Source organism: Conger conger, chromosome 16 (genome assembly GCF_963514075.1).
Source record: "Conger conger chromosome 16, fConCon1.1, whole genome shotgun sequence".
In the NCBI taxonomy this organism is placed as follows: Eukaryota; Metazoa; Chordata; class Actinopteri; order Anguilliformes; family Congridae; genus Conger; species Conger conger.
The window spans coordinates 8,188,283-8,213,408 of NC_083775.1; the positions used below are offsets into that span (position 1 = coordinate 8,188,283).

The window sequence follows — 25,126 nt, forward strand, 5'->3', positions numbered from 1 at the left end:
CTGTACAGCAGGGATGCTCAAATGTGGGCCTCAAGGCCAGTAGTACTGCTGGTAACAAGGCTGCTGCCACTGACTGATTAATGCCAGCAACTGGTCAGAGATTTAACTCATCTGCTGTCCCAGGTGTAAATTAGCCCTGGTTCGAGGGAAAGAATGAAATCCAGCAGAAATTCCGAGACATAGATTTGAGTATAACCGCTGTTCAATAACGCATAACTGACTTCAGCATTATCCATGACACCAGAGCTTCAGTTATGAGGGCATTTGTTACTTTAGGGCTCACAGGCGACCCCTCTGGTCAGTGGGGGAAGTGCAGTCTACTGCGGTTTGCAGTCCACAGCTCACTGACTGTATGGGCTCCAGAGAAAGAAGAAATGTTGGAAGAGGTGCTTTCCATTAAGTACACACTTTAGACTTTTATGAACCAAAACACACCTTGCCTGTTTTCCGCCTTCATATATCGTCACATTTTTATATCTTACTAAAGAGCAAAGTGTACATCATACTTTAGATCCACTGACATCATTATGGGGGACCGGGGGGTGGTTTAGATCACAGATGGTGGAGGGAGGGGGAGGGTTCATTCATAGCCCGGTTAGGGGGACTAGAACCCCCCCACATATTTTAATCTTTGCTCAAGCTTTTCACATATTCACCTGAGCTGATGCATTTAACAGCCATTGTAACCATAAACCAGAAAGATATAACCATTTAAAGGCCTACAGGTATTATGTAAACACATCATACACATGAACCTTAGAGACCCCTCAAAAGGTCCACACCGGACTACAGGTGAGCACATCCTCTCCTCGACGTAGCATTCCACCACAACTCGGCACGATACTATGAATGGCTGCATGCTGAGGAAATTCCCAGGGAGCACCCAAGGAATTCCATCAGGAATTCAACCAGAAATTCCAAATTGTGACAAAGGATGATCTTACCTGGCTTTGCCTGAAAGAAAACAAAAGTTGAATTTGGTTGTTTGGAGAAAGTGGGAGGAAGCCATCATAAACTGCCAGCCCACAACGCCTGTGGCTAAAGGTTAAACATGGCGGTAGACCTGTGATGGCATAGGCTGTCCCCATATTCCAGGATTATAATGTCCCCAAACTCAATGATTATAATGTCCCCATATTTCAGGATTATAATGTCCCCATATTTCAGGATTATTTCAAGAACAGTGTCATGAACACCAGGCTTAAATCAAAGCCTTCCCCCGGAAACCACAATTACCAGATCGAAACATAACTGGAAAAAACTGCTGATTCTCAAGGCTGGTTGTCTGTAATTTTGTCTCATATTCATCTTTGAACGACAAATTCAAATGTCATAAGTATATTAATCAAGCAAGTATACTATTTCACTCAACCCTTCCCATATACTTCATCTTCTTTGTGTACATTTCCTGAAATAAGCCAGAACTTCAATTATCAGGACATTCGTTACGTTTGGGCTCAGAGGCGACCCCGCTGTTCAGTGGCTACTTTTATATCCTTTCTTTCCTTTTCATTACATTTACTACAAAATGTACCATAAATACACCAGTTAATTGATTTTTATATAAAATATACCTGTCCCATATATGGTGTCATTCCCATCACAACAGCAACAATGTTTGTAAATGAAGTTTTTTCGATGCTTGAAAAAAGTTACTTGTCTATCATGGAAAAATGCAGATACAGTCAAGCACATGTCTGATAAGGACAGAGATTCCTGAAGTGATGACCTGAAAGTCATGCCCTGTCATTTCGAATTTAATTCAATTGAGAAATAAATTCCAAAAGTTACTGAATTGCTTACTGAACCTACAGTATATGTCTGATCTCATACGCATATCGTATATAGTGTGGCACACCACCCCATAAAAAACATAAACATATTCATTTATTTTTTTCAAAAATATTCATGTTGCCAATAGTTTGCGTGGGAGGTAAATAAAACAAAAAAAACGCCAGATCTAATTCGCCATTTCTGCTGTTACTCTTACCACAGTTTACTTCTAATCAGTATAATTGTCAGAAAAAACAACATATTAATGATGCTTTAGAAACTCCAACGTCAGCAGAAATGGTTTTCAAGACGTCCGATCTTTCGTCCGGCTGTACAGGTTATCACATTCCATTCATACCGTAAAAGCGAAAACAAGGTATGCAAGACCTGAAACCTCGAGGGAACTTCTACGTGCTGCAATTTCACTTTTTGAACATCATTCATGGAGTCTGTTTATCAACCGACGCGATGTGGAAGAAGGGCTCAGAAAACATCAAGACTCGAGAGGAGCAAGCAAGACACAGGTCGCTTACCTGGATTATTATCGTATCGTCTCGGTTCGGCTCGGATCTTCGCTCAAACACAAAGCAACTCCACTTCGCTCGGCGCCGCCGTTGGTTTCCCTAAACGAAAGCACAATAATGCACCTAAAGGCCATTGGGATGTACTGCACTCTGACGCTCTTGAGCTGGAGCTTTGCTCAAGGGTGCACCTGGATGCAGCCTCGAGAAAAAGGCTCTCAAAGCAATTTCAAAGTGATCAGCTATCACTCCATACAACTGCTTGAACAGATGGTAAGTATCGATTAAAAATGATTCATGACAGGCTTACAATATCAAGACATTAGACAAAACTTTTCGACAAGAGAACGTTATTTTGGGAATATTGTCCTGTGTTCATGGACCTTTTTTCGGGGGGAGTGTTAACATGTAAACATATTATCTTCTCGCCCATTATTGTAATGTCCCATTGCTGTTTCTGAAATTACACGTTTTCTTCTGAAGGGCGATGGAAATACACAACGAAAAACCAGTGCTCAAATCCTGAACAGGCTCCACGAACATGCTGAAAATATGCAGGTATTGTTTTAATATCATATGGTTATATTAACAGTTTTAAATCTCTTTTGTATGTCTGCATCAAACTATTCTGAATCCGGTTCGAATTTCTCCTGACGGCTCTTCAAGAGCACATCTGTCATGCCATGTCCAACACTGACATTACATGACATGTTTCTGTGTACAGGACTAATTTAAGCATTCATAACATTTTAATTTCTATTTATTCCAAAATGTGGACGTATTTTCGAAATTGATTTCATTTAAACATGTATCTTTTTTTTTCCTAAGTAATATGAAAATGGGGAAAAAAAACTGATGATCTGAAAAGCCTACGCTCAGAATCACGTTTAAATAGCGATATTCCCGAACCTCACATTGAACTAAATGCCAACACGATTTCTCCTGTACAGGCTGAAGAACGCGTCTTCTTCATCCACGAAGTCATAAACAATATAAAAGAGCTCTTTATTAATGGCAAATGTGACACTGTTACTTGGGACCAAAAAAACTTTCAGATGTTCCAACTCAACCTCAATCGTCAGGCTTCGGAGCTGAAACAATGCGTAAGTCAAAACTTTACATCTTCTTTTCAGAATAGGCCTAAAGGACACGATAAAGAGTACCGCTGATAATCGGCGTAAATTATGTATAGTTGTCAATTAAACATTTAAATTACAGTGACTCATCAGGTTTTTATTTATTTTATTTTATTTTTTGTCTGCACAGATAAGGATACTCAAGTCCCGGGCATCTCACGCAAGTTCGTTTAAGAAAATAAAAACATATTTCAAGAGAATGCTCCTGGAAAGCAAGGTAAGAATGACGATACAAATCCGTTTTCAATAACATTAAACCAACAATTTGCACTCAATATTAACTGGATGGCTCATTCATTTGTTTGTTTATTGATTAATTGCTTGATAAGATTGCCATGTCGCCAGTTCCCTGACTAAACATATGCATTTAAAACTGGAATTTTCTGTTGTGTACAAAACTTATAGTTTACCCTGTTCCATGAAGCCAGTTCCAGGTTTGTATCTAGACCCTGATGCAGATTATGGGGTGAACACAGATACTGCTCAATCCCTATGTTACAGATATAAACATTATATCTGTAATCTGTATCTGCCCAATTAAACATGATCACATATGTTAGTCTGAATGAACACGTTCTTTTGTTTGCAGAACTACAGCACTGATGACTGGGAGGCAGTCAGAGCCGAAGTCCTCACACATTTACGAAGACTTGATATCCTGGCCAGCATGGAAAAATAGTCCTGGAGGCAAAGACATTGATTTACAGAAAGCGTAAAAGAACCAATGGACACTCCCAGCACTGCAACATAGGCGCAAAAAGGATTGCGCGTTTCTGTATAACTGTTAAACATATCCTGTGTTGCATCAAATATATGTATTCATGACATTTCTATTTATTTATGAATGTGGACTTATTTATACAAATGTTTTAACTTAATTTTCTATGTATTTATACATGTGTACTTATTTATTTACATGTTTTAATTTATTTTCTATTTATTTATGAATATGGACTTATTCATGTAGATGTCTTACTTTAAACATGCACCTATTTTTAATGGTACTGAAAGAAAAAAGCAAAGAAAGCCTGATATTGTGAATGTAATACTAACAAGAAAACAGAAGTGTTATTTTTGAAATGTTTATGCAATTTAATAAAATGTTTATATTCTGAGATTTCTCGCTGTTTTACATTTTGTGAAGATGTTACAATTTGCATGTATTTCAGGGTTGTGGTATTGTCGCACAAAAATGTTAAGTCTGTTCTGGGGCTCTCCATGTAGTGTATATAGCCAAGTCTTTACTCTCAGTGCTGTGATGTCACTGCTAATGATGTCACTGGTGATGTCGACAGGTAACCCTGTACAGCAGGGATGCTCAAATGTGGGCCTCAAGGCCAGTAATACTGCTGGTAACAAGGCTGCTGCCACTGACTGCTGCCAGCAACTGGCCAGAGTGTCATGGTGGGAGGTAATTCTCACTGGTGCCACTAGTTGGCCGAGGATTATTGTTTCCACCTGTTCCTCGTTTACGCCAGGGGAATTACCTACCGGGAGAGTATTTAAGACCAGCAGGGACTAGTTTCTGTGCTTTTGTGTTCAACCGTTCGCCCTTGGCACAAAGCCGGTAAAGCGCCCGGTAGACTCTAACCCTATACGAGTCAGGTACGGTGCTGGTGGATAATTCTCTCATTGCTAAAAAGGAGAAATATCTAAAAGGTAAGGAAGGCGTACAGCTGGAAGTGTTGTGTGTGCTGGCGCCTTCCTCAAGGGTTTTGTTTTTCTTTTTGGACTCGTGTGAGTCGATGGTAGAGGGACGTTGTCCCCGGTGTTGTATTTTGGTTTGCATTTTTGTCCCGAGCTGCGCCTCGAGGTTTTTATTTTCGTGCCTAGCTTTTCTCGCTAGGTTGTATTTTCTTTTGGTTTTCACTCAGTGCCCAGCTATTTGGCACGGTACCAAAGTATTGGATCGCCCTAGTTATTTAAGGGTTGTTTTACGTTCTCTAGCTGTTTTTCAGCTACTTCTCTGTTTACGATTTCTAAGTTTGGTTTGTTTAATTTCCTTTCCTCCCATTGTTCCGGGAGAAGTCCTGTTCCTAGCTGGGTATCCCTATTCCGGTTCTCCCTGGGATTTAGTGACTGACACGTTCGCGTGTCGGTTAAAAAAGGTTCTACCTTTGGTCGCCCCTGGCTCTCCGCTTAGCTTCCAACGCTACACAGAGATTTAACTCACCTGTTGTCCCAGGTGTCTGGCACTGACTGATTAATGCCAGCAACTCGCCAGAGATTTAACTCACCTGTTGTCCCAGGTGTCTGTTAGGGGGACTAGAACCCCCCCCACATATTTTAATCTTTGCTCAAGCTTTTCACATATTCACCTGAGCTGATGCATTTAACAGCCATTGTAACCATAAACCAGAAAGATATAACCATTTAAAGGCCTACAGGTATTATGGAAACACATCATACACATGAACCTGAGAGACTCCTCAAAAGGTCCACACCGGACTACAGGAGAGCACATCCTCTCTTCGACGTAGCATTCCACCACAACTCGGCACGATACTATGAATGTCTGCATGCTGAGGAAATTCCCAGAAAGCACCCAAGGAATTCCATCAGGCATTCAACCAGAAATTCCAAATTGTGACAAAGGATGATCTTACCTGGCTTTGCCTGAAAGAAAACAAAAGTTGAATTTGGTTGTTTGGAGAAAGTGGGAGGAAGCCATCATAAACTGCCAGCCCACAACGCCTGTGGCTAATGGTTAAACATGGCGGTAGACCTGTGATGGCATAGGCTGTCCCCATATTCCAGGATTCTAATGTCCCCAAACTCAATGATTATAATGTCCCCATATTTCAGGATTATCAATAAAGAGCTCTTTATTAATGGCAAATGTGACGCTGTTACTTGGGACCAAAAAAACTTTCAGATGTTCCAGCTCAACCTCGATCGTCAGGCCTCGGAGCTGAAACAATGCTTAAGTCAAAACTTTACATCTTCTTTTCAGAATAGGCCTACAGGATACGATGAAGAGTACCGCTGATAATCGGCGTAAATTATGTATAGTTGTCAATTAAACATTTAAATTAGAGTGACTCATCAGGTTTTCCTGTTTTTTTTTGTTGTTTTTTTTGTCTGCACAGATAAGGATACTCAAGTCCCGGGCATCTCACGCAAGTTCGTTTAAGAAAATAAAAACATATTTCAAGAGAATGCTCCTGGAAAGCAAGGTAAGAATGACGATACAAATCTGTTTTCAATAACATTAAACCAACAATTTGCACTCAATATTAACTGGATTGCTCATTTATTTGTTTGTTTATTGATTCATTGCTTGATAAGATTGCCATGTTGCCAGTTCCCTGACTAAACATATGCATTTAAAACTGGAATTTTCTGTTGTTTACAAAACTTATAGTTTACACTGTTCCATGATGCCAGTTCCAGGTTTGTATCTTGACCCTGATGCAGATACATGGTTTTATGGGGTGAACACAGATACTGCTCAATCCCTATGTTACAGATGTAGGCCCAATTAAACATGATCAAAGATGTTAGTCTGAATGAACACGTTCTTTTGTTCGCAGAACTACAGCACTGATGACTGGGAGGCAGTCAGAGCCGAAGTCCTCACACATTTACGAAGACTTGATATCCTGGCCAGCATGGAAAAAGAGTCCTGGAGGCAAAGACATTGATTTACAGAAAGCGTAAAAGAACCAATGGACACTCCCAGCACTGCAACATAGGCGCAAAAAGGATTGCGCGTTTCTGTATAACTGTTAAACATATCCTGTGTTGCATCAAATATATGTATTCATGAAATTTCTATTTATTTATGAATGTGGACTTATTTATACAAATGTTTTAACTTAATTTTCTATGTATTTATACAAGTGTACTTATTTATTTACATGTTTTAATTTATTTTCTATTTATTTATGAATATGGACTTATTTATGTAGATGTCTTACTTTAAACATGAACCTATTTTTAATGGTACTGAAAAAAAAAAGCAAACAGGGCCTGATATTGTGAATGTAATACTAACAAGAAAACAGAAGTGTTATTTTTGAAATGTTTATGCAATTTAATAAAATGTTTATATTCTGAGATTTCTCGCTGTTTTACATTTTGTGAAGATGTTACAATTTGCATGTATTTCAGGGTTGTGGTATTGTCGCACAAAAATGTTAAGTCTGTTCTGGGGCTCTCCATGTAGTGTATATAGCCAAGTCTTTACTCTCAGTGCTGTGATGTCACTGCTAATGATGTCACTGGTGATGTCGACAGGTAACCCTGTACAGCAGGGATGCTCAAATGTGGGCCTCAAGGCCAGTAGTACTGCTGGTAACAAGGCTGCTGCCACTGACTGATTAATGCCAGCAACTGGCCAGAGATTTAACTCACCTGTTGTCCCAGGTGTCTGTTAGGGGGACTAGAACCCCCCCCACATATTTTAATCTTTGCTCAAGCTTTTCACATATTCACCTGAGCTGATGCATTTAACAGCCATTGTAACCATAAACCAGAAAGATATAACCATTTAAAGGCCTACAGGTATTATGGAAACGCATCATACACATGAACCTGAGAGACTCCTCAAATGGTCCACACCGGACTACAGGAGAGCACATCCTCTCTTCGACGTAGCATTCCACCACAACTCGGCACGATACTATGAATGTCTGCATGCTGAGGAAATTCCCAGAAAGCACCCAAGGAATTCCATCAGGCATTCAACCAGAAATTCCAAATTGTGACAAAGGATGATCTTACCTGGCTTTGCCTGAAAGAAAACAAAAGTTGAATTTGGTTGTTTGGAGAAAGTGGGAGGAAGCCATCATAAACTGCCAGCCCACAACGCCTGTGGCTAACGGTTAAACATGGCGGTAGACCTGTGATGGCATAGGCTGTCCCCATATTCCAGGATTCTAATGTCCCCAAACTCAATGATTATAATGTCCCCATATTTCAGGATTATAATGTCCCCATATTTCAGGATTATTTCAAGAACAATGTCATGAACACCAGGATTAAATCAAAACCTTCCCCGGAAACCACAATAACCAGATCGAAACATAACTGTAAGAAACTGCTGATTCTCAAGGCTGGTTGTCTGTACTTTTGTCTCATATTCATCTTTGAACGACAAATTCAAATGTCATAAGTATATTAATCAAGCAAGTATACTATTTCACTCAACCCTTCCCATATATTTAATCTTCTTTGTGTACATTTCCTGAAATAAGCCAGAGCTTCAGTTATCAGGACATTCATTACATTCGGGCTCAGAGGCGACCCTGCTGGCCAGTGGGTACTTTTATATCCTTTCTTTTCTTTTCATTACATTTACTACAAAATGTACCATAAATACACCAGCTAATTTATTTTGATTCAAAATATACCTGTCCCATATATGGTGTCATTCCCATCACAACAGCAACAATGTTTGTAAATGAAGTTTTTTCGATGCTTGAAAAAAGTTACTTGTCTATCATGGAAAAATGCAGATACAGTCAAGCACATGTCTGATGAGGACAGAGATTCCTGAAGTGATGACCTGAAAGTCATGTCCTGTCATTTCGAATTTAATTCAATTGAGAAATAAATTCCAAAAGTTACTGAATTGCTTACTGAACCTACAGTATATGTCTGATCTCATACGTATATCATATATAGTGTGGCACACCACCCCATAAAAAATATAAACATATTGATTTATTTTTTTCAAAAATATTCATGTCGCCAATAGTTTGCGCGGGAGGTAAATAAAATTTAAAAAAACGCCAGATCTAATGAGCAATGTCTGCTGCTACTCTTACCGCAGTTTACTTGTAACCAATAAAATGGTCAGAAAAAACAACATATTAATGACGCTTTAGAAACTGCAAAGTCAGGACAAATGGTTTTCAAGACGTCCGATCTTTCGTCCGACTGTATAGGTTATCAAATCCCATTCATAGCGTAAAAGCGAAATACCAGGTAATCAAGACCTGAAACCGCCAGGGAACTTCTACCTGCTGCAATTTCACTTTTTGAACATCACTCATGGAGGCCGTTTATCAACCGGCGCGTTGTGGAAGAAGGGCTCAGAAAACATCAATACTCGAGAGGAGCAAGCAAGACACAGATCGCTTACCTGGATTATTATCGTATCGCCTCGGTTCGGATCGGATCTTCGCTCAAACACAAAACAACTCCACTTGGCTCGGCGCCGCCGTTGGTTTCCCTAAACGAAAGCACAATAATGCACCTAAAGGCCGTTGGGATGTACTGCACTCTGACGCTCTTGAGCTGGAGCTTTGCTCAAGGGTGCACCTGGATGCAGCCTCGAGAAAAAGGCTCTCAAAGCAATTTCAAAGTGATCAGCTATCACTCCATACAACTGCTTGAACAGATGGTAAGTATCGATTAAAAATTATTCATGACAGACTTACAATATCAAGACATTAGACAAAACTTCTCGACAAGAGGAACCTTATTTTTTTCATATTGTCCTGTGTTCACGGACCTTTTTTCGGGCGGAGTGTTAACATGTAAACATATTATCTTCTCGCCCATTATTGTAATGTCCCATTGCTGTTTCTGAAATTACACATGTTTTCTTCTGAAGGGCGATGGAAATACACAACGAAAAACCAGTGCTCAAATTCTGAACAGGCTATACGAACATGCTGAAAATATGCAGGTATTGTTTTAAGATTATATGATTATATTCACTTTTTAAAATCTCTTTTGTATGTTTGCATCAAACTATTCTGAATCCGGTTCGAATTTCTCCTGACGGCTTTTGAAGAGCACATCTGTCATGCCATGTCCAACACTGACATTACATGACATGTTTCTGTACACAGGCCTAATTTAAGCAATCATGACATTTGAATTTCTATTTATTCAAAAATGTGGACGTATTTACGAAATTGATTTCATTTCCACATGTGTCTTTTTTAGTTTTACGTAACATGAAAACGGAAAAAAAAAACTGATGATCTGAAAAGCCTACGCTCAGAATCACGTTTAAATAGCAATATTCCCGAATCTCACATTGAACTAAATGCCAACACGATTTCTCCTGTACAGGCTGAAGAACGCGTCTTCTTCATCCACGAAGTCATAAACCATATAAAAGAGCTCTTTATTAATGGCAAATGTGACACTGTTACTTGGGACCAAAAAAACTTTCAGATGTTCCAACTCAACCTCGATCGTCAGGCTTCGGAGCTGAAACAATGCGTAAGTCAAAACTTTACATCTACTTTTCAGAATAGGCCTACCGGACACGATAAAGAGTATCGCTCATAATCGGCGTAAATTATGTATACTTTTCAATTAAAAATTCAAATAAAAGTGACTCAACAGGTTTTCCTGATTTTTATACGTATATATATATATATTTGTTTTTTTGGCTGCACAGATAAGGACACTCAAGTCCCGGGGATCTCACGCAAGTTCGTTTAAGAAAATAAAAACATATTTCAAGAGAATGCTCCTGGAAAGCAAGGTAAGAATGACGATACAAATCCGTTTTCAATAACATTAAACCAACAATTTGCACTCAATATTAACTGGATTGCTCATTTATTTGTTTGTTGATTCATTGCTTGATAAGATTGCCATGTTGCCAGTTCCCTGACTAAACGTATGCATTTAAAACTGGAATTTTCTGTCGTGTACAAAACTTATAGTTCACACTGTTCCATGATGCTCCAGGTTTCTATCTAGACCCTGATGCAGATACATGGTTTTATGGGGTGAACACAGATACTGCTCAATCCCTATGTTACAGATGTAGGCCCAATTAAACATGATCAAATATGTTAGTCTGAATGAACACGTTCTTTTGTTCGCAGAACTACAGCACTGATGACTGGGAGGCAGTCAGAGCCGAAGTCCTCACACATTTACGAAGACTTGATATCCTGGCCAGCATGGAAAAATAGTCCTGGAGGCAAAGACATTGATTTACAGAAAGCGTAAAAGAACCAATGGACACTCCCAGCACTGCAACATAGGCGCAAAAAGGATTGCGTCTTTCTGTATAACTGTTAAACATATCCTGTGTTGCATCAAATATATGTATGTAGGGTAGGTGCAGGGTGGAGGGCCAGTAGCGACTGAGGTTCGACCTTTGAAGGCGAACTCACAATACAGGAAGTGGTATACAACAATAAGGACACAGAGAGGTACAGAAACTAACCCGTCGGCGGTAATTGGAAAGAACAGAAATTAAGCCCAAAAAATGGCTCTAGAAAATAAAAACAACCCTCCGAAAACAGGGCGAATACACAGACCAAATATAGTGCTGGAAAGTGAGCACTGAGTAATAATAGTGAATCTCCCAAATAAAAGTACAACCTAGCAAAAACCGCTAGGCACAAAATAAACCCATGAGGTGCAGCTCAGGAAGAAAAACACAAAATAAAATACAATACCGGGGACAACGTCCCTCTACCACCGGCTCACACGAGCCCCAAACAAAAAGGAATAAATGAAAACCTATCAGGAAGGCGTCGGTGAACAAACACCACAACCGAGCGCCTTCCTTACCTATTTTTTGGTAGTCTCAGAGAGTTCTGATGAATAAACCAACACCGTACCTGACTCTACCAGTACAGCGTCTACCTAGCGTCTACCTAGCGTCTACCTAGCGTCTACCTAGCGTCTACCTGGCGTCTTACAGGCTTTGTGCAAGTGCGAACGTTGAACACAAAAGCAGTGAAGGGAGTCAGCACTGGCTTTAAATACTCTTGGGGAAGGTAACTCCCCAGGAGTTAATGAGGAACAGGTGGAACTAATGATCCTCGGCCCTCTGGTGGACTCACCGGGTACTACCTCCCACCAAGACAATGTATTCATGAAATTTCTATTTATTTATATTTGTGGACTTATTTATGCAAATGTTTTAACTTAATTTTCTATTTATTTATACATGTGTACGTATTTATTTACATGTTTTAATTTATTTTCTATTTATTTCTAAAAATTGACTTATTTATCTAGATGTCTTACTTTAAACATGCACCGTTTTTAATGGTACTGAAAGAAAAAAGGAAACAAAGCCTGATATTGTGAATGTAATACTAACAAGAACTCAAAAGTGTTCTTTTTTAAAGGTTTATGCAATTTAATAACATGTTTATATTCTGAGAATTCTCGCTGTTTTACATTTTGTGAAGATGTCACAATTTGCATGTATTTCAGGGTTGTGGTTTTGTCGCAAAAAAATGTTAAGTCTGTTCTGGGGCCCTCCATATAGTGTATATAGCCAAGTCTTTACTCTCAGTACTGTGATGTCACTGCTAATGATGTCACTGGTGATGTCGACAGGTAACCCTGTACAGCAGGGATGCTCAAATATGGGCCTCAAGGCCAGTAGTACTGCTGGTAACAAGGCCGCTGCCACTGACTGATTAATGCCAGCAACTGGCCAGAGATTTAACTCATCTGCTGTCCCAGGTGTAAATCAGCCCTGGTTAGAGGGGAAGAATGAAATCCAGCAGAAATTCTGAGACATAGATTTGAGTATAACCGCTGTTCAATAACGCATAACTGACTTCAGCATTACCCATGACACCAGAGCTTCAGTTAACAGGGCATTCATTACTTTAGGGCTCACAGGTGACCCCTCTGGTCAGTGGGGGAAGTGCAGACTACTGCGGTTTGCAGTCCACAGCTCACTGACTGTATGGGCTCCAGAGAAAGCAGAAATGTTGGCAGACGAGGTGCTTTCCATTAAGTACATACTTCAGACTTTTAAAAACCAAAACACACCTTTCCTGGTTTCCGCCTTCATATATCGTCACATTTTTATATCTTACTAAAGAGCAAAGTGTACATCATACTTTAGATCCACTGACATCATTATGGGGGACCGGGGGGTGGTTTTGATCACAGATGGTGGAGGGAGGGGGAGGGTTCATTCATAGCCCGGTTAGGGGGACTAGAACCCCCCTCACATTTTAATCTTTGCTCAAGCTTTTCACATATTCACCTGAGCTGATGTATTTAACAGCCATTGTAACCATGAATCAGAAAGATATAACCATTTAAAGGCCTACAGGTATTATGTAAACACATCGTACACATGAACCTTAGAGACCCCTCAAAAGGTCCACACCAAACTACAGGAGAGCACATCCTCTCCTCGACGTAGCATTCCACCACAACTCGGCACGATACTATGAATGGCTGCATGCTGAGGAAATTCCCAAGGAGCACCCAAGGAATTCCATCAGGAATTCAACCAGAAATTCCAAATTGTGACAAAGGATGATCTTACCTGGCTTTGCCTGAAAGAAAACAAAAGTTGAATTTGGTTGTTTGGAGAAAGTGGGAGGAAGCCATCATAAACTGCCAGCCCACAACGCCTGTGGCTAACGGTTAAACATGGCGGTAGACCTGTGATGGCATAGGCTGTCCCCATATACCAGGATTCTAGTGTCCCCATACTCAATGATTATAATGTCCCCATATTTCAGGATTATTTCAAGAACAGTGTCATGAACACCAGGATTAAATCAAAGCCTTCCCCGGAAACCACAATTACCAGATAGAAACATAACTGGAAAAAACTGCCGATTCTCAAGGCTGGTTGTCTGTACTCTTGTCTCATATCCATCTTTGAATGAAAAATTCAAATGTTATAAGTTTATTAATCAAGCAAGTATTTTAGTAGTAATTTATTTTGCTACAAAATATACCTGTCCCATATATGGTGTCATTCCCATCACAACAGCAACAATGTTTGTAAATAAAGTTTTTACAATGCTTGAAAAAAGTTACTTGTCTATCATGGAAAAATGCAGATACAGTCAAGCACATGATTGATGAGGACAGAGATTCCTCAAGTGATGAACTGAAAGTCATGTCCTGTCATTTCGAATTCAATTCAATTGAGAAATAAATTCGAAAAGTTACTGAATTGTTTACTGAACCTACAGTATATGTCTGATCTCATACGTATATTATATATAGTGTGGTACACCACCCCATAAAAAATATAAACATATGTATTTATTTTTTCCAAAAATATTCATGTCGCCAATAGTTTGCGCGGGAGGTAAATAAAATTTTAAAAAACGCCAGATCTAATGAGCAATGTCTGCTGCTACTCTTACCGCAGTTTACTTGTAATCAATAAAATGGTCAGAAAAAACAACATATTAATGACGCTTTAGAAACTCCAAAGTCAGGACACAAGGTTTTCAAGACGTCCGATCTTTCGTCCGACTGTATAGGTTATCAAATCCCACTCATACCGTAAAAGCGAAATACCAGGTAATCAAGACCTGAAACCGCCAGGGAACTTCTACCTGCTGCAATTTCACTTTTTGAACATCACTCATGGAGGCCGTTTATCAACCGGCGCGATGTGGAAGAAGGGCTCAGAAAACGTCAAGACTCGAGAGGAGCAAGCAAGACACAGATCGTTTACCTGGATTATTATCGTATCGCCTCGGTTTCGGCTCGGATCTTCGCTCAAACACAAAGCAACTCCAGTTCGCTCGGCGCCGCCGTTGGTTTCCCTAAACGAAAGCACAATAATGCACCTAAAGGCCGTTGGGATGTACTGCACTCTGACGCTCTTGAGCTGGAGCTTTGCTCAAGGGTGCACCTGGATGCAACCTCGAGAAAAAGGCTCTCAAAGCAATTTCAAAGTGATCAGCTATCACTCCATACAACTGCTTGAACAGATGGTAAGTATCGATAAAAAATTATTCATGACAGACTTACAATATCAAGACATTAGACAAAACTTCTCGACAAGAAGAACCTTATTTTTTTCATATTGTCCTGTGTTCATGGACCTTTTTTCGGGCGGAGTGTTAACATATAAACATAGTATCTTCTCGCCCATAATTGTAATGTCCCATTGCTGTTTCTGAGATTACACATGTTTTCTTCTGAAGGGCGATGGAAATACACAACGAAAAACCAGTGCTCAAGTCCTGAACAGGCTCTACGAACATTCTGAAAATATGCAGGTATTGTTTTAAGATTATATGATTATATTCACTTTTTTAAATCTCTTTTGTATGTTTGCATCAAACTATTCTGAATCCGGTTCGAATATCTCCTGGGGGCTTTTCAATCTGTCATGCCATGTCCAGCACTGACATTACATGACATGTTTCTGTATAAAGGCCTAATTTATGCATTCATAACATTTTAATTTCTATTTATTTTAAAATGTGGACGTATTTACGAAATTGATTTCATTTAAACATGTATCCTTTTTAGTTCTAAGTAACATAAAAATGTATTAAAAAAACTGATGATCTGAGAAGCACACGCTCAGAATTACGTTTAAATACCAATATACCCGAATCTCACATTGAACTAAATGCCAACACCATTTGTCCTGTACAGGCTGAAGAACGCGTCTTCTTCATCCACGAAGTCATAAACAATATAAAAGAGCTCTTTATTAATGGCAAATGTGACGCTGTTACTTGGGACAAAAAAAAGTTTCAGATGTTCCAACTGAACCTCGATCGTCAGGCCTCGGAGCTGAAACAATGCGTAAGTCAAAACTTTACATCTTCTTTTCAGAATAGGCCTAAAGGACACGATAAAGAGGACCGCTGATAATCGGCGTAAATTATATATAGTTGTCAATTAAACATTCAAATAACAGTGACTCAACAGGTAATCCTGATTTGTATATGTACATATATATACATATATATTTGTTTTGTCTGCACAGATAAGGATACTCAAGTCCCGGGCATCTCACGCAAGTTCGTTTAAGAAAATAAAAATATATTTCAAGAAAATGCTCCTGGAAAGCAAGGTAAGAATGACGATACAAATCCGTTTTCAATAACATTAAACCAACAATTTGCACTCAATATTAACTGGATTGCTCATTTATTTGTTTGTTGATTCATTGCTTGATAAGATTGACACGTTGCCAGTTCCCTGACTAAACATATGCATTTAAAACTGGAATTTTCTGTTGTGTACAAAACTTATAGTTCACACTGTTCCATGATGCCAGTTCCAGGTTTCTATCTAGACCCTGATGCAGATACATGGTTTTATGGGGTGAACACAGATACTGCTCAATCCCTATGTTACAGATGTAGGCCCAATTAAACATGATCACATATGTTAGTCTGAATGAACACGTTCTTTTGTTCGCAGAACTACAGCACTGATGACTGGGAGGCAGTCAGAGCCGAAGTCCTCACACATTTACGAAGACTTGATATCCTGGCCAGCATGGAAAAATAGTCCTGGAGGCAAAGACATTGATTTACAGAAAGCGTAAAAGAACCAATGGACACTCCCAGCACTGCAACATAGGCGCAAAAAGGATTGCGCGTTTCGGTATAACTGTTAAACATATCCTGTGTTGCATCAAATATATGTAATCATGAAATTTCGATTCATTTATTAATGTGGACTTATTTATACAAATGTTTTAACTTAATTTTCTATTTATTTATACATGTGTACTTATTTATTAACATGTTTTAATTTATTTTCTCTTTATTTATGAATAGGGACTTATTTATGGCGATATCTTACTTTAAACATGCACCAATTTTTTATGGTACTGAAAGAAAAAAGCAAACAAAGGCTGATATTGTGAATGTATTACAAACAAGAACACAAAAGTGTTTTTGAAATGGTTATGCAATTTAATAAAATGTTTATATTCTGAGAATTCTCGCTGTTTTACATTTTGTGAAGATGTCACAATGTACATGTATTTAAGGGTTGTGGTTTTGTCGCACAAAAACGTTAAGTCTGTTCTGGGGGCCCCCATGAAATGTACATAGCCAAGTCTCTAACTCTCAGTGCTATGATTTCACTGCTAATGATGTCACTGGTGATGTCGACAGGTAACCCTGTACAGCAGGGATGCTCAAATGTGGGCCTCAAGGCCAGTAATACTGCTGGTAACAAGGCTGCTGCCACTGACTGATTAATGCCAGCAACTGGCCAGAGATTTAACTCATCTGCTGTCCCAGGTGTAAATTAGCCCTGGTTCGAGGGGAAGAATGAAATCCAGCAGAAATTCTGAGACATAGATTTGAGTATCACTGCTGTTCAATAACGCATCACTGACTTCAGCATTACCCATGACACCAGAGCTTCAGTTGTCAGGGCATTCGTTACTTTAGGGCTCACAGGCGACCCCTCTGGTCAGTGGGGGAAGTGCAGTCTACTGCGGTTTGCAGTCCACAGCTCACTGACTGTATGGGCTCCAGAGAAAGAAGAAATGTTGGAAGAGGTGCTTTCAATTAAGTACATACTTTAGACTTTTATGAACCAAAACACACCTTGCCTGTTTTCCGCCTACATATATCGTCACATTTTTATATCTTACTAAAGAGCAAAGTGTACATCATACTTTCGATCCACTGACATCATTATGGGGGACCGGGGGGTGGTTTAGATCACAGATGGTGGAGGGAGGGGGAGGGTTCATTCATAGCCCGGTTAGGGGGACTAGAAACCCCCACATTTTAATCTTTGCTCAACCTTTTCACATATTCACCTAAGTTGATGTATTTAACAGCCATTGTAACCATAAACCGGAAAGATATAACCATTTAAAGACCTACAGGTATGATGTTAACACATCATACCCATGAACCTTAGAGACCCCTCAAAAGGTCCACACCGGACTACAGGAGAGCACATCCTCTCCTCGACGTAGCATTCCACCACAACTCGGCACGATACTATGAATGGCTGCATGCTGAGGAAATTCCCAGGGAGCACCCAAGGAATTCCATCAGGAATACAACCAGAAATTCCAAATTGTGACAAAGGATGATCTTACCTGGCTTTGCCTGAAAGAAAACAAAAGTTGAATTTGGTTGTTTGGAGAAAGTGGGAGGAAGCCATCATAAACTGCCAGCCCACAACGCCTGTGGCTAAAGGTTAAACATGGCGATAGACCTGTGATGGCATAGGCTGTCCCCATATACCAGGATTCTAGTGTCCCCATACTCAATGATTATAATGTCCCCATATTTCAGGATTATTTCAAGAACAGTGTCATGAACACCAGGATTAAATCAAAGCCTTCCCCGGAAACCACAATTACCAGATAGAAACATAACTGGAAAAAACTGCCGATTCTCAAGGCTGGTTGTCTGTACTCTTGTCTCATATCCATCTTTGAATGAAAAATTCAAATGTTATAAGTATATTAATCAAGCAAGTATTTTAGTAGTAATTTATTTTGCTACAAAATATACCTGTCCCATATATGGTGTCATTCCCATCACAACAGCAACAATGTTTGTAAATAAAGTTTTTACAATGCTTGAAAAAAGTTACTTGTCTATCATGGAAAAATGCAGATACAGTCAAGCACATGATTGATGAGGACAGAGATTCCTCAAGTGATGAACTGAAAGTCATGTCCTGTCATTTCGAATTCAATTCAATTGAGAAATAAATTCGAAAAGTTACTGAATTGCTTACTGAACCTACAGTATATGTCTGATCTCATACGTATATTATATATAGTGTGGCACACCACCCCATAAAAAATATAAACATATGTATTTATTTTTTCCAAAAATATTCATGTCGCCAATAGTTTGCGCGGGATGTAAATAAAATTTTAAAAAACGCCAGATCTAATGAGCAATGTCTGCTGCTACTCTTACCGCAGTTTACTTGTAATCAATAAAATGCTCAGAAAAAACAACATATTAATGACGCTTTAGAAACTCCAAAGTCAGGACAAATGGTTTTCAAGACGTCCGATCTTTCGTCCGACTGTATAGGTTATCAAATCCCACTCATACCGTAAAAGCGAAATACCAGGTAATCAAGACCTGAAACCGCCAGGGAACTTCTACCTGCTGCAATTTCACTTTTTGAACATCACTCATGGAGGCCGTTTATGAACCGGCGCGATGTGGAAGAAGGGCTCAGAAAACGTCAAGACTCGAGAGGAGCAAGCAAGACACAGATCGCTTACCTGGATTATTATCGTATCGCCTCGGTTTCGGCTCGGATCTTCGCTCAAACACAAAGCAACTCCAGTTCGCTCGGCGCCGCCGTTGGTTTCCCTAAACGAAAGCACAATAATGCACCTAAAGGCCGTTGGGATGTACTGCACTCTGACGCTCTTGAGCTGGAGCTTTGCTCAAGGGTGCACCTGGATGCAACCTCGAGAAAAAGGCTCTCAAAGCAATTTCAAAGTGATCAGCTATCACTCCATACAACTGCTTGAACAGATGGTAAGTATCGATTAAAAATTATTCATGACAGACTTACAATATCAAGACATTAGACAAAACTTCTCGACAAGAAGAACCTTATTTTTTTCATATTGTCCTGTGTTCATGGACCTTTTTTCGGGCGGAGTGTTAACATATAAACATAGTATCTTCTCGCCCATAATTGTAATGTCCCATTGCTGTTTCTGAGATTACACATGTTTTCTTCTGAAGGGCGATGGAAATACACAACGAAAAACCAGTGCTCAAGTCCTGAACAGGCTCTACGAACATTCTGAAAATATGCAGGTATTGTTTTAAGATTATATGATTATATTCACTTTTTTAAATCTCTTTTGTATGTTTGCATCAAACTATTCTGAATCCGGTTCGAATATCTCCTGACGGCTTTTCAAGAGCACATCTGTCATGCCATGTCCAACACTGACATTACATGACATGTTTCTGTATATAGGCCTAATTTAAGCATTCATGACATTTGCATTTCTATTTATTCAAAAATGTGGACGTATTTACGAAATTGATTTCATTTCCACATGTATCTTTTTTAGTTTTAAGTAACATGAAAACGGAAAAAAAAACCGATGATCTGAAAATCCTACGCTCAGAATCACGTTTAAATAGCAATATTCCCGAATCTCACATTGAACTAAATGCCAACACGATTTCTCTTGTACAGGCTGAAGAACGCGTCTTCTTCATCCACGAAGTCATAAACCCTATAAAAGAGCTCTTTATTAATGGCAAATGTGACACTGTTACTTGGGACCAAAAAAACTTTCAGATGTTCCAACTCAACCTCGATCGTCAGGCTTCGGAGCTGAAACAATGCGTAAGTCAAAACTTTACATCTACTTTTCAGAATAGGCCTACCGGACACGATAAAGAGTATCGCTCATAATCGGCGTAAATTATGTATAGTTGTCAATTAAACATTTAAATTAGAGTGACTCATCAGGTTTTTATTTATTTTATTTTATTTTTTGTCTGCACAGATAAGGATACTCAAGTCCCGGGGATCTCACGCAAGTTCGTTTAAGAAAATAAAAACATATTTCAAGAGAATGCTCCTGGAAAGCAAGGTAAGAATGACGATACAAATCCGTTTTCAATAACATTAAACCAACAATTTGCACTCAATATTAACTGGATGGCTCATTTATTTGTTTGTTTATTGATTCATTGCTTGATAAGATTGCCATGTCGCCAGTTCCCTGACTAAACATATCCGTTTAAAACTGGAATTTTCTGTTGTGTACAAAACTTATAGTTTACACTGTTCCATGAAGCCAGTTCCAGGTTTGTATCTTGACCCTGATGCAGATATATGGTTTTATGGGGTGAACACAGATACTGCTCATTCCCTATGTTACAGATGTAGGCCCAATTAAACATGATCAAAAATATTATTCTGATTGAACACGTTATTTTGTTTGCAGAACTACAGCACTGATGACTGGGAGGCAGTCAGAGCCGAAGTCCTCACACATTTACGAAGACTTGATATCCTGGCCAGTTGGAAAAATAGTCCTGGAGGCAAAGACATTGTTTTACAGAAAGCGTAAAAGAACCAATGGACACTCCCAGCACTGCAACATAGGCGCAAAAAGGATTGCGCGTTTCTGTATAACTGTTAAACATATCCTGTGTTGCATCTAATATATGTATTCATGAAATTTCTATTTATTTATGAATCTGGACTTATTTATACAAATGTTTTAACTTAATTTTCTATGTATTTATACATGTGTACTTATTTATTTACATGTTTTAATTTATTTTCTATTTATTTATAAATGTGAACTTATTTATGTAGATGTCTTACTTTAAACATGCACCAATTTTTAATGGTACTGAAAGAAAAAAGGAAACAAGGCCTGATATTGTGAATGTAATACTAACAAGAACACAAAAGTGTTATTTTTTAAATGTTTATTCAATTTAATAAAATGTTTATATTCTGAGATTTCTCGCTGTTTTACATTTTATGAAGATGTCACAATTTGCATGTATTTCAGGGTGTTGGTTTTGTCGCACAAAAATGTTAAGTCTGTTCTGGGGCCCTCCATGTAGTGTATATAGCCAAGTCTTTACTCTCAGTGCTGTGATGTCACTGCTAATGATGTCACTGGTGATGTCGACAGGTAACCCTGTACAGCAGGGATGCTCAAATGTGGGCCTCAAGGCCAGTAGTACTGCTGGTAACAAGGCTGCTGCCACTGACTGATTAATGCCAGCAACTGGCCAGAGATTTAACTCACCTTCTGTCCCAGGTGTCTGCCACTGACTGATTAATGCCAGCAACTGGCCAGAGATTTAACTCACCTGTTGTCCCAGGTGTCTGTTAGGGGGACTAGAACCCCCCCACATATTTTAATCTTTGCTCAAGCTTTTCACATATTCACCTGAGCTGATGCATTTAACAACCATTGTAACCATAAACCAGAAAGATATAATTTAAAGGCCTACAGGTATTATGTAAACACATCATACACATGAACCTTAGAGACCCCTCAAAAGGTCCACACCGGACTACAGGAGAGCACATCCCCTCTTCGACGTAGCATTCCACCACAACTCGGCACGATACTATGAATGGCTGCATGCTGAGGAAATTCCCAGGGAGCACCCAAGGAATTCCATCAGGCATTCAACCAGAAATTCCAAATTGTGACAAAGGATGATCTTACCTGGCTTTGCCTGAAAGAAAACAAAAGTTGAATTTGGTTGTTTGGAGAAAGTGGGAGGAAGCCATCATAAACTGCCAGCCCACAACGCCTGTGGCCCACGGTTAAACATGGCGGTAGACCTGTGATGGCATAGGCTGACCCCATATTCCAGGATTATAATGTCCCCAAACTCAATGATTATAATGTCCCCATATTTAAGGATTATAATGTCCCCATATTTCAGAATTATTTCAAGAACAGTGTCATGAACACCAGGATTAAATCAAGGCCTTCCCTGGAAACCACAATTACCAGATCGAAACATAATTGGAAAAAACAGCTGATTCTCAAGGCTGGTTGTCTGTAATTTTGTCTCATCGTCATCTTTGAATCACAAATCCAAATGTCTTAAGTATATAAATCAAGCAAGTATACTATTTCACTCAACCCTTCCCATGTCTTTCATCATCTTTGTGTAGATCTCTTGAGGCAGAGCGTCAGTTATCAGGACTTTTGTTACATTTGGGCTCAGAGGCGACCCTGCTGGTCAGTGGGTACTTTTATATCCTTCCTTTTCTTTTCATTACATTTACTACAAAATGTACCATAAATACACCAGTTAATTGATTTTGATACAAAATATACCTGTCCCATATATGGTGTCATTCCCATCACAACAGCAACAATGTTTGTAAATGAAGGTTTTTCGATGCTTGAAAAAGTTACTTGTCTGTCATGGAAAAATGCAGATACAGTCAAGCACATGTCTGATGAGGACAGAGATTCCTGATATATATATATTTATTTATTTATTTTTCCCAAAAAAATTCATGTTGACGATAGTTTGCGCGGCAGGTAAATAAATTTTAAAAAAAACGCCAGATCTAATGAGCAATGTCTGCTGGTTCTCTTACCGCAGTTTACTTGTAATCAATAAAATGGTCAGAAAAAACAGAAAAAAGGCTCTCAAAGCAATTTCAAAGTGGTCAGCTATCACTCCATACAACTGCTTGAACAGATGGTAAGTATAGATTAAAAATTATTCAAGACAGACTTACAATATCCAGACATTAGACAAAACTTCTCGACAAGAGTGACCTAAATTTGGGAATATTGTCCTGTGTTCATGGACCTTTTTTCGGGGGGAGTGTTAACATGTAAACATATTATCTTCTCGCCCATAATTGTAATGTCCCATTGCTGTTTCTGAGATTACACATGTTTTCTTCTGAAGGGCGATGGAAATACACAACGAAAAACCAGTGCTCAAGTCCTGAACAGGCTCTACGAACATTCTGAAAATATGCAGGTATTGTTTTAAGATTATTTGATTATATTAACATTTTTAAATCTCTTTTGTATGTTTGTATCAAACTATTCTGAATCCGGTTAGAATTTTTCCTGACGGCTTTTCAAGAGCACATCTGTCATGCCATGTCCAACACTGACATTCCATGACATGTTTCTGTGTACAGGCCTAATTTAAGCATTCAAAACATTTTAATTTCTATTCATTCAAAAATGTGGACGTATTTACGAAATTGATTTCATTTCAACATGTATCTTTTTTAGTTTTAAGTAACAAAAAACCGATGATCTGAAAAGCCTACGCTCAGAATCACGTTTAAATTGCAATATTCCCGAATCTCACATTGAACTAAATGCCAACACGATTTCTCTTGTACAGGCTGAAGAACGCGTCTTCTTCATCCACGAAGTCATAAACCATATAAAAGAGCTCTTTATTAATGGAAAATGTGACACTGTTACTTGGGACCAAAAAAACTTTCAGATGTTCCAACTCAACCTCGATCGTCAGGCTTCGGAGCTGAAACAATGCGTAAGTCAAAACTTCACATCTACTTTTCAGAATAGGCCTACCGGACACGATAAAGAGTATCGCTCATAATCGGCGTAAATTATGTATACTTTTCAATTAAACATTCAAATAACAGTGACTCAACAGGTTTTCCTGATTTTTATATGTATCTATATATTTTTGTTTTTTTGGCTGCACAGATAAGGACTCTCAAGTCCCGGGGATCTCACGCAAGTTCGTTTAAGAAAATAAAAACATATTTCAAGAGAAGGCTCCTGGAAAGCAAGGTAAGAATGACGATACAATTCCGTTTTCAATAACATTAAACCAACAATTTGCACTCAATATTAACTGGATTGCTCATTCATTTGTTTGTTGATTCATTGCTTGATAAGATTGCCATGTTGCCAGTTCCCTGACTAAACGTATGCATTTAAAACTGGAATTTTCTGTTGTCTACAAAACTTATAGTTCACACTGGTCCATGATGCCAGTTCCAGGTTTTTATCTAGACCCTGATGCAGATACATGGTTTCATGGGGTGAACACAGATACTGCTCAATCCCTATGTTACAAATGTAGGCCCAATTAAACATGATCACATATGTTAGTCTGAATGAACACGTTATTTTGTTTGCAGAACTACAGCACTGATGACTGGGAGGCAGTCAGAGCCGAAGTCCTCACACATTTACGAAGACTTGATATCCTGGCCAGCATGGAAAAATAGTCCTGGAGGCAAAGACATTGTTTTACAGAAGCGTAAAAGAACCAATGGACACTCCCAGCACTGCAACATAGGCGCAAAAAGGATTGCGCGTTTCTGTATAACTGTTAAACATATCCTGTGTTGCATCAAATATATGTATTCATGAAATTTCTATTTATTTATGAATGTGGACTTATTTATACAAATGTTTTAACTTAATTCTCTCTGTATTTATACATGTGTACTTATTTATTTACATGTTTTAATTTATTTTCTATTTATTTATGAATATGGACTTATTTATGTAGATGTCTTACTTTAAACATGCACCTATTT

At 38.9% G+C, this 25,126-nt stretch overlaps 3 protein-coding genes across 3 annotated transcripts; all 3 read left to right on the forward strand.

Moving 5' to 3' along the window:
• Window positions 1-2,414: 2,414 nt before the first annotated feature.
• Window positions 2,415-4,109, forward strand: LOC133114359 (interferon a3-like). Its single transcript, XM_061223665.1, has 5 exons — window positions 2,415-2,567; window positions 2,778-2,852; window positions 3,245-3,397; window positions 3,561-3,647; window positions 4,020-4,109. The coding sequence occupies exons 1-5, from the start codon at window positions 2,415-2,417 to the stop codon at window positions 4,107-4,109; spliced, it is 558 nt and encodes a 185-aa protein (XP_061079649.1).
• A 5,517-nt stretch (window positions 4,110-9,626) lies between these two features.
• On the forward strand, window positions 9,627-11,319 carry LOC133114363 (interferon a3-like). The gene is made up of 5 exons (XM_061223668.1): window positions 9,627-9,779; window positions 9,993-10,067; window positions 10,460-10,612; window positions 10,794-10,880; window positions 11,230-11,319. Exons 1-5 carry the CDS (start codon window positions 9,627-9,629, stop codon window positions 11,317-11,319), a joined length of 558 nt encoding a protein of 185 aa, XP_061079652.1.
• Window positions 11,320-14,922: 3,603 nt separating this feature from the next.
• LOC133114349 (interferon a3-like) lies at window positions 14,923-16,615 on the forward strand. The gene is made up of 5 exons (XM_061223655.1): window positions 14,923-15,075; window positions 15,289-15,363; window positions 15,749-15,901; window positions 16,086-16,172; window positions 16,526-16,615. The coding sequence occupies exons 1-5, from the start codon at window positions 14,923-14,925 to the stop codon at window positions 16,613-16,615; spliced, it is 558 nt and encodes a 185-aa protein (XP_061079639.1).
• The last annotated feature ends 8,511 nt before the right edge of the window (window positions 16,616-25,126 follow it).